Source organism: Solanum tuberosum, unplaced genomic scaffold (assembly GCF_000226075.1).
Source record: "Solanum tuberosum cultivar DM 1-3 516 R44 unplaced genomic scaffold, SolTub_3.0 scf00048, whole genome shotgun sequence".
NCBI classification, from domain to species: Eukaryota; Viridiplantae; Streptophyta; class Magnoliopsida; order Solanales; family Solanaceae; genus Solanum; species Solanum tuberosum.
Genome location: NW_006238976.1, coordinates 2,104,383 through 2,115,631, shown reverse-complemented (window position 1 = coordinate 2,115,631; position 11,249 = coordinate 2,104,383). Strand labels below are relative to the sequence as shown.

At 32.2% G+C, this 11,249-nt stretch overlaps 2 protein-coding genes across 2 annotated transcripts; one reads left to right on the top strand and one right to left on the bottom strand.

Annotated features, from left to right (window-relative positions):
- Positions 1 to 4,272: 4,272 nt before the first annotated feature.
- On the bottom strand, positions 4,273 to 6,477 carry LOC102600557 (sugar phosphatase YfbT). Its single transcript, XM_006343924.2, has one exon. It carries the CDS (start codon positions 5,696 to 5,698, stop codon positions 4,556 to 4,558), a length of 1,143 nt encoding a protein of 380 aa, XP_006343986.1. The 5' UTR covers positions 5,699 to 6,477; the 3' UTR covers positions 4,273 to 4,555.
- A 2,428-nt stretch (positions 6,478 to 8,905) lies between these two features.
- On the top strand, positions 8,906 to 11,249 carry LOC102600226 (uncharacterized). Its single transcript, XM_006343923.2, has 2 exons — positions 8,906 to 9,461; positions 10,263 to 11,249. Exons 1-2 carry the CDS (start codon positions 9,199 to 9,201, stop codon positions 11,020 to 11,022), a joined length of 1,023 nt encoding a protein of 340 aa, XP_006343985.1. The 5' UTR covers positions 8,906 to 9,198; the 3' UTR covers positions 11,023 to 11,249.

The following is an 11,249-nucleotide window of genomic DNA, read 5'->3' as shown; positions in this document are numbered from 1 at the left end:
ATATATATATATATATATATATATATATATTGCTTCATCTTTTGATTTGTATATAAAAAAGATGATCGAAGACGTCAAGTTAAGAGTTGCTATTGTCAAAAATTGCTTACTTTATCATATTTACGTTAGTGATGTTGCTTATTGTCTAATCTAAATTTAATACTTTTCATCAATTAATGAAATTGTGATTCTTGTAATCTAAATTCAATACTTACCATTAGTTGACTCTATGTTCATTATTGGTTTGTATTTCCATGTTTACACATAATGATATTTTTGTTTTTATTTCTTAATATATTTTTTGGATTTCTAAATAATAAACTCACACGTAATCTCAACGAAAAATAAAAACATAGTAATTTTTTTCTTAAAATTTGGTATATTTGTATTTTTCAATAATAACTATGAAAAAATATGATCAACAAATAAGTCAAGTAAAATTTAATCTATCTGTAATATTTCTTTTAAAATTTGTCCAAGTCATTTTAATCAACTAGACAAAAAAAAATTCGAAACAATTTCCAGATTCAAACTCTCCACGTGCTTTATATTTTACCAAGTCAAGTGCGCTAGCTGCAATAAAAAATAATGTGGATAAGAAAACGAATGCACAACAGTTTTTACACAGTTGATGCTCCCTTGCTTCTTTCTTTTGAACCGGAGCTTACTTGGTAGTAAAATAGTTCGTGAAAATTAAATAAGATTTATGTTAAGTACATAATAGTCAAGTCAAATAAGCAAAAATAAATTTTATTTTATCGATAAAGCCAATCGCAATTTCGCAATTATAGATTAGCTTGTTATACAAAATTTCAAAGAAATAATTATTGAGTTGTGTCACGTTCAATTTGGAATTGATTCCCAAAAGAGGCCTAATTGTTTTTTGTGTTCAATAAAAAATAAAAAGATTCCTAAATTGTACCATGATATTCTCTAGTTAATGTGATTAAACTTTAAATAATTTGTGAAAGGACAACAATATCGGAATTTTTTTCTTTTATTTTATTAGAGCATAAATAAAATAAATATATGCTTTCACATGGCAGTACCGAATTTTTAAAAATAATATAAAGTTTATTCAATATAATAATAAAAATCATTTAGCCTCCTTTTTTTCCACTCACATAAAAAACAGAGAAAAAAACGGTATGAGGAAGTTTTCCAAAAAGAATTTCTTTAAAATCTTTTTTCTGATATCCAAAATGCATTTTTTCTTGTTGGAAAGACTAGCTAATTTTAATAATAAGATACATTCGATATTTGTGATAAGGATAATAATTTCGAGAAAAAATTTGATATTAATTTTATCTGATGTTTGGTGTGAGTTATTAACTAATCAAGCTTATTTTATTCAACTATTTACACTAAAATGATACTATTACTATCCCATATAAATAAAAATAAAATACTTTCATAAAATATCTTAATTTGAAATAAGGAACACTTTTGAAATAAAATAATTTCATAAAATATCTTAATTTAAAATAAAATAATTTTATAAAATATCTTAATTTATCTCATCCCGCGTAGGCGCGTACTAAGCAAGCCTAAAAGATGAGGAACCTTTTGATTGAATGGTCTTATATATATTAGGACCACTTTCCTTTAATGGTCAATATTTTATTATATTTTCCGAAAAGTAAATGTGTCATAATACCAATAAAGTTATTGGTAAAAAAAAATGTTTCTAACTTTCAATAGTTCCAAATATTAAGTAAACAAAAAATTATACAAGGTGTATAATTTTAGTATATAACGGATATACACAAATTATATATTAATTATATATTGTCTAGTAACTAAGAAATATAAAATATATAAATAATGATCTCACATAGTTATATTTTTATTTCTATTAAAATAGATTGTCCAAAAAGAAAAAGTTCATAGATTATTGGTAAGAGATTTAATATTATTGTTTTGACTTTTAGTGAACAATATAGATAATGATTGTATTACCTAAGTGCATATGTAATATGTCTCTATCTAAATAAGTAGTGTACAAGTTGAATTAGAAGACATTAGAGGATCAATATGAGTTGTGGTATAATGATGAGATTGTTTTATTTTTAATTAGAGATTTCGAGTTTGAGCTTTGGGTATAGAGAGAATCTTGTCGAAAACGTCACCTCCAAATGGGACATGCAGACGATCTAATTTAGTCGAAGCTCCAATGCAGATTCCAAATGCCAAATTAAGAAAAAAAACATATTAATGTGTTGATGACGCAAAGTGCAAACAACATTGAATTCAAATGTGCTAGACCAGTTTTTTAATTAAAAAGGACACCAACTATATATTATAAAGAAAAAAGTGTGACCAAATGCAATTTATAGTGTGTAGCAATCATTAGCTATGGATTCTTCCTATACAAAGCACAATTATTTCAAATAATAATTTATAATCATAATAGGTCCCAATATATATATATATATATAACGAACTAACTAATACTATTTAATTTGTTTATCGAGGAGCAAGAAAAAAATATTTTTTTAAAGAAAAATATTCTAGAATTTATAAATCGAATTGTTGTTAGACTAGTATAATATGGATATGTGGAGCTTATCTTCAACTCCATCGTAGAATTAGAAGAACCGTTAATTTTTTTATAAGGATAAAAGAAAACTATGAAAATAATCATAGTTATATTTTTATCGAGATTTTTAAAAAAAAAAACGTGAATTCATTCTTCTTTATTAAAAATATATACACGTGAGTGAATAATTTTTTGTTTCTAATCTGCATATAAATATAAATTTATAATTTATTTGACCAAGCTTCTGAAAAATTCAAACCATTTAACTGTAAAACTATGAATGGTTAAAATGCAACCAAGTCTTGAAGAGAAGAATAAATTATAAATGATAGCCAAATCAACAATTTTTAATTTTATTTTCATGATTTTTCATAATGAATTATGTATAACTTATAACATGTCATTCTCTTGAAAAACTTGAAAATTTGGGTGAACGGGCCTTAAACAACTGGGCCAGGCCCAAACTACAATGGGTTGGGTGACAAGAGCTAATTACCCCACAGCCCATTTTTTGTTCAAATTCTGTTTCTTGGCAATTTTGTGTAGTAACTATTTTTAATCTTTAACAAAAACAACTTTTAGTTAAGTAGACACGACTAGACAAGATGACGCAACTTCAAATTATCGAGGACATGATTCTAGATAGGAGAGTGAAAATTGCGTAGTGGATAAAGGTTTAGTTGATGGTGGATGTTGTCTTACTTTTCGAGAGGTTCAGGCATCTTGGTGTACATCATTGTACTAGTTGTATTCTCTTAGAATAGTTCTTGTTTTTAATATCTATCATTATTTGTTTATTATGTTTCCATTACTGCAATTTTTTATTGTTGTTCTTATTGCTTCTCTTATTAGTCGTGATATTTCTTCACTATATCTGAATTTGTTGCACTTCAATCGAAGGTCCTTTAGAAACAACATCTCTACCTCCGCAAGGAGGTAGTAAGGCCAACCTACACTCTACCCTCTAAGTAAAGAGTGGGAAGAGCACCTCGCAAGAGAACACTGTGACACAGTGAGAAGTGTTCCCATCGGGTTTCCGACCCTCCAGGTCTCCACCTACTAAACAAACTTGAGTATACATGGATCGACGGAGTAGTTATTACATCGACTTAAACCAATGTTCTTCCGACCAAATATGTTGAAAATTTAAGGCATTTCTAATAAAGAAAATGAAATGAAGACAAGAAATCAACAAACACAATCACTAATGCATGTGGATTTTTCTCCTTTCCTCCCTCAGCTGTTCTCCAGCCCCTTTCCTCGGGGGATCATCACTTCACTTCCTTGGTGACTCAAACTTGGAACCTCAATAATAGAGGTGGAGGGTGCTCACCAGTCGAGCAACCCCAACCCTGCCTGTCCCGGTTTATTGTTTGCTTCATCGTTTAGTGAAACACGATTCTATATAGAAGTGTATAGTTATCAACATCACTAAATTTGCAGGATAAAGATCTTAAACCAAGCTGCCTCTTGACATCCATTCATAATTCATACAACCACAGCACAGAAACTACAGCATGAGGAAAGGTTGGCTCAAAGAAGAACTGCTCTCAAACCAAACTAAGAGCAAATTTTGAACTATACTAAAGTTTGGTGCAGTGGAAATCATGGTGCTTAGCCAGAGAAAACCAAGAAACAGCTAAGGAACATATGCAGCACATTCACTGCAACAACTAGAAGATAAATACGATTTCGACGAGATAACTGCAGTAATGGTGGTGTTGCAAGTTCTGTTTTCCTAGGGAAAGCTTTCAGCCATTCATATGCATCTTATTTTCATTATTATTTATGTCCAAACCTTTTAAGACGCTACAAGTTACATCTTAAAATCCAAAAGCAAGTAGCGACCGTCAGAAGATATACATATATAATACAAATATCACATACAAAGTCAGATTGATGGCAGCCCAATGTAGACCACCTTCTGATACACTTCTTGCCCTGCATTTTAGTTTTACATTTTTCTATATCCTATTTGAATATTATTAAGCGCAACTACTGTACATTGGGGAGATGTTACCAGAAACCATCATCAACGGCCACTGCAGATGGAGGATAAGGATCATCCTCTTCTTCCATCTCCAATTCTGGTTCAGGGGATCCGAATTCAGTCAGCTCAACAGCAGCAAGGTTCTTTAGGTCAATGATTGAGAGCTCATCAAGGTGCCTCACGACCAAGTCAGCAGCACCAAGCTCATACACTGGATGTTTGCTGGCAACAGCGACACACTTCATCTGAGCATCATGTGCAGCCTCCACAGTTTGATTTGAGTTCCCGAACACAATACACCTCTCTGGTATGAATTGTAGAAGCTGTGATGCATAGACAAACATCTCCGGATCAGGCTTCCCTCTGTGAACATCCTCTGCGGCTACAATGACACTAAAAATCCCTTCAAAGCCAATGGTACCAATTGCATTCTCGACATACTTTCTTGGGCGTGTAGACACTAAAGCCATTGGCACCTTGTAGTGCATCAGGGTACTGACAAACTCCTGTGATCCAGGTCGGAAGCTATAAATTCCCCCCTGCAGGCCTTGATAAATATCCTCCTTCCGAGTAGCCATTCTCTTCACTTGAACAGGATCTCTTGACCAGCAGAGAACTTCTGATATCGCTTGCTCATTCTTCATTCCTTCAATTCTCTTCAAAATAAAACCCGGAGGCGGTGATTTTCCTTCTTCCTGAGACAGAGCTAACCACGCTTGCTTCTCAAGATCTGGATTGTCTTCAGTTAACACACCTTCCCATTCAAATATAGCTGCTAACCATCCACAGCCCATCCTCTCTTGTCTAAGCAATGGATTATGAAGAGCTGGATTATCAGCTTTATTCGTTGGTGGCCATTTCCCTGGCTTTTTATCCACATCAGTCTCAATCCTATAACGGAAATCTTTCGATAATCTCTCGTCCTCTCTGTACGAAAATGCCTCTTTGGTTAATTCCATCGCCTGACCTCTAATCAACGAATACCTCACACAATCACCTCTTAATCTCAGTAAATTAGAACCACAAACAAGCTTTCTGCCAAGAAAATCGGCAGAAGGTAATCGACATACATCAATCGACTTCCGTTTACTCGACACATCTTTGCTACAATTAACTCCATAAACTGGCACCCTCCCTAAGAGTGATATTGCACCAATTGATTCAACCATCCTCACTAACTAATCTTCCACCCCAACAACACCAAATCTTTAACTTCAAAGAATCAAACTTTCCACCACAAAACCTCTCAAATCACCCCAACTTAACACAATCTCAACAAATCCCACAAACCCAATAGAACTTTCAAACTCCCCCAAATCACCACAGAACTAAAGGGACAAAAGGGAACAAATAAAGCAACCCTTTTAACAATAAAGATCCAAACTTTACTCAATACCCATCATTAAACAACACAATACAACCCAAATTTCGTCCACAACACGCCAATTCAAGAATCAACACGTAATAAGTAGATTACTTAAAGGAAAAGGAAAGATAAGAGCAACCCACCCAAACCCAAATCAAAATATACACAAAAAAAAAAAGGAAAACCCCAAAAGATTTCACACAAATAAGATTATCCTAATAGAAAAATCTTAGATTTGTGAACAGTATACACTAATAAGCTAAAAATTCAATTTTTTTTATATTTACAAAGAGATAAAGATAGGAGGAACCTGAGGTGAATTGGGGAAGAAAGCAAAATACACAGAAAAGATTTTTTTTTTTTTTTGGTTATTATGAATAGTTCTGGTATTTGGAAAATTGTGTATGTGTGGTTTATAGAGAAGGAGAAGGAGAAATTGAACCGGTGAACCGGCCACTACTGAACCGGTGAACCGGGAGTTGCCGGCCAAGATTGAACCGGGTCAATAAAAGGACATGTCGGTTTAAACTTTGGTTGCTTTCACCTTTGCCCTTATAGTTGAGTTATTTCATTTTTTGACCCCTATAATATGAAGTATTATTCCGTTTAGTCTATAAATATTTTTTAATTCTAAATATTTAATATAATTTCTCATACTTTTATGATGGAACTAAAATTTTAGTCGATTTTCTTAACAATATAGTGTTGTTGACTCGTTTTTTTTTAATTATACACATTATTTTTCGTTGAAATTCAATGATTTTATTAAGATTACATTATATATAGTTGAAATATAACATATTTTAAGTGATTAATTATCTACGTAATGAGTATTTGAAAACACCTTAGAAAAAGTCAAAAGTTAATTGAGATATGTCTAAGGATCTACTACTTATATTTGAGGTTAATTTGTGTAATTAAAAGAATTTGACATATTTTAAGTGATTAATTAATTTATGTATAGAAATTTGAGAACACGTAAAAAAAATTTCAAAATTCGAATAAAAATATCTGATAAAAAACTATATCATGTGTTTAAATGTTCAATAAAAAAATTAAAAGAGAAATAAGATGGAAAAAATAAGAAGATAATTATGACCCTCCCACCCCCACTTGTTTTTTTTCTTTATTTTGGGTTATGTTTCCTCTAGTGGGATCTAATGAAACATCAACCACAACAATGGGAGCATCCATTATTGTTGGAGCATGCATTGTTTCCTTTACTCTAAGATCAATTATTTTAATAGGTTAGCAAAATTATTGCAACTCAATAATTAAACTATAGTTGCTAAAGTAAGTAAAAGTGATCATATTATAAAAGTACTTTATAACTCAAAAGACTTTTTTGTGGTTATGGATAATATTGTTGATGAAAAAGCCAATATATTAGAGTTTGGTATCATACCTAACCAAGAAAATAGGGAATCCCATTAAAGAAGAAAAAGGGAGTATTTCATTAAAAATATGAATATAGAATAGTAAACAATTCGGCGTGTAAATAAAAAAAAATTTAGTAAAATTTATCAAAAATAGTCTATCCATCTCAAAAACGTAAAAAATAAGGCAATATAAGATTATGATTTTGAGACTTTTTCACACTAATAACATTTTATTGAAGGAAGATATTCACACTACTCAAGATCAACCTCATAAAAATCTTATATTTTTTAGGAGGTTTTATCACATGAGCCATCGATAAATGGATTTCGTGAAATATCAACTATATCCAATCTTGATTAACCTTTCACTGTTAGCCAGGAGTACTCATTTTTATTTTTTTTTGTGATATATGTGTGTTCGATTCTTACGTACATTTTATACTCCTGAGACTTCACTTGTGAATATTGTTGTAGTACTAAACAATTATTGATGCTTATAGTATTTTGAAATAATGAGTTTAAAAGTGGTCTTTTTCAAACATTGAATTGAAGTCTATGGAAAAGAGTGTGAGAAAATGTCCCATTCATCTAATCAGTAATCACATACGTTATTCCATTTATACTTTGCACATATAATTGCTCTTAATGTAACCATCATGTTAATCAAATATATACTATTTATTGTTACATAAATATTTGGTTAACTAACATTATTTGCTACTAATGTAGATGTTTCTAGATGAATTTTAAAAGAAGCAAACAATGAAAACAAATTCTTGATTTTTCAAATGAGTGAAATTAAAGTGATAAGTATTCATTCATCTTTAATCAGAGGTCTCGGCTTCAAGTCTTTTTGGCTACATAGTCGCATTTGTTATAGAGCTTTACCCTCTTCTAATGTAAGACTTTTCAATGCGAATCCAAATTTAATCGAACTCTAATATGAATATCGAACTCTAAGAGAAAAAAAAAGAAAATTTAAGTTTTAAAAAGATAGAAAGAATATTTTGGTGACTTAATTGTTGTGACAGACTTGACTAGCACTAACTCAATAAAATTACAGAAAGTTCCAAAACTAGATATAACCACCAATAGAAATATCAATTAGGTAAACAATCTATATGAATTGTTATGGGATGGTTCAAATACCCTACAAGTTTCAAATTCGTGCTTTTGATAGTGAGAAAAAATCAATTGAAAGTGTTCCTTAAAAATAGATTCTACGATGTACAATTCAGATTTAATCAGAATCACACAAATTAAGATTTTTTTGTTTGTTATAATTGTTGCAAATGAATCCAATTAGACAATGAATTCCTAAGAACCACGTGGTTCCACGTTGACATAACAACGTGTCAAACTTAAATTCATTAAAATCTACCAAATGTCAAATTTGTTGAAAGGAAACAAATATTTAAAAACAAGTTTCTAGAAGTTTTTTTTCTTTCAAATTACAACCATGGGAATCTATTGACTATTAAATAGTTATTTTATTTGACATTATCTGATTATTAAGTAAATGTCAAATATGGGAGATATTGACTTTAAACTAAACAATATAATAGTAGAACACATTAATAATTGTTTGAAGAAGATAATTAACTAAAACTAGCCTCAATCCTCAATAATTCATAATTTGAGAGCAGTCGTGTTTGTGATATTTTTTACTTTGTTATTCGTATACTGCTTTATTAATCTCTTTTTTCTTTGTAATATTTTATTATTGTGAGTTTAGATATATGAAGGCAAAATATAATTTTAGATCCAAATATTTTAATTTCTCAAAACTTCAGACTCATGAATACGGGCTTTAAGTAAAGCCAGCCCAATATAGCTTATATCAGTTTCATGTACCCAGAAGAAGTCGGCGGCGGCTCCCTTTAACGACTCCGGCGACGGCGGAAAACTTTCTCCGACGGAGATAATGGGTAAGAAATCATCGAGGAAGAATGGAGTGGGTAAAGCACCTGGTTCAATTACATTAAGAGAGGAATCAGGTGTGAAGAAGAAACAAACTCATGTTAATGCGAAATTGATGCTGAAATTGGAGCATATAAAGGATATTGCTGCCTGGGCTAGTGGCGAAGGTTCCATACCTTCACTTGGTGCGTTTTTTGGGCAGAGATTAGCTGTATCAACTGAGTCTTTGGGTCTTCCACCTGACCCTTCACTATTTACTTGTCAAAGGTTTGAGCTTTTTACAAAATTTTGGTTTGATTTGTCTTGCATTTATGAATACATACTTTGTTAATTTTGTGATGGGTTGAAAAATGGATATTTGTTCATTAATGGATGTAGGGGCATCGTAAGAGAGATAAGATTAGAGATGAGTACAATCGGCATAAGTTAAGAGTGGTTTTTGGTGGAGGACAAGATGCGGGAAGCTAGACTGAGATGTTTCAGGCATGGAGATGTAGATGCACAAATGTGTGGAGGCGTGAGAGGTTGGCTATGGATGGTTTCGGGAGAGGTGATTAGACTAGCCATGATGTAGTTTTAGCTTATTTCTAGAGGTTGTACGAATAACTAAATAGAACTACAGAAAACCAAAAAAATAACTTGGTCTCATCTTATTTATACCTAGTTGGTATTTTTATATCTCAGGACTCGGATTCTGGAAGAGCACTCATGTGTTGTTTTAGTTCTTCACATTTATGTGTTATATAGTATAATATCCTTCAGACATAGCATCCCGAACTCCAAATTTTCCGCGCTATTTTGAGCTTTGGTAACAACTATTTATGTCTGGAAAAGGCAGAATACATACACCATCATCAAGAATTAGCTAACTCCTGAGCACACAAAGTTGTTTTTACTACTTCTGATTTCTCTTATTTTTAATCACAATGTATGTGTGGAGTTGATTTAATCTGCTTAAAAGCTTATAATCACTTTGAATTTTGGCCACTTTCATGTTGAATGAGTCATAGTCAACTTTTCATCCATTTTTCTAGGCTTGCATACTAACTTATAATCGATATTTCACAGGTGTGAATCTATCCTTCAGGCTGGCTATAACTGTACATCACGGATTGAGAAAAACAAAAGAAAGGCACGAAAGAAACGCAAGACATCTGGTATTCCTCCCAAGAACTGTATTGTATATGAGTGTCATTTCTGCTCACATCAGAATCTAAAGAGAGGAACCCCAAGAGGCTATATGAAAGACCTATATCCTGTCAAACCAAAAACTTCAAGAGTTGACCCTACTAAATCAGCAATCCGAAAGACAAAAGTTGATCCTACTGAATCAGCAATCCAAAAATCTGAACAATTGGATATGTTAGTGGCTAGTATTGATAAGGCAAGAGTTGATCCTACTGAATCAGCAATGCAAAAGTCTGAACATTTGGATACGTCAGTGGCTAGTATCGATAAGACAAGAGTTGACACTATTGAATCAGCAACCCAAAAGTCTGAACAGTTTGATGCTTTAGGGGGCAATACCATAGATGTAATAGTTTCGTCTGAACTAGTTGGAGATGATCTTATGGCTGGTCTTGCAACTCCATTGTCAACAATTACGGTTACTTCTTTGTTGGATTCAAAGAAAAGGAAAAGAAATAGAACAGGGTCTAAGAAGAAAGTTGAACCTCGGGATGGTTCATCATCCATGACAGATGCTGAGAAGACTGTCTCAACATCCAGTAAGAGAAAGAAGTCTTGGACTAGTTTGAAGGAAATTGCTGAAAGTCAGAGTAGCAATAGTAGGAAGTTCTCCAATATATCTGTTCCATTTATTCTTTGATTGTGAGAATTGTATTGTTGCCCGTCGAGCACCCCCTTTTTTTTTTTTTGGTTTCACACCTGGTGTCCGGAGCTCATATTGGCACGCCCCGACTAAATTCAGATTGCGCACCGGAGGTCCATTCGGAGCGGCACTTCCTACCAGTACCAGAATTTTCTCTCGTAAGTTGTAACAGTAGTTTCTGTCCAATAATATATGAGTATTTAGTGTACTTTGACAATTGTTTA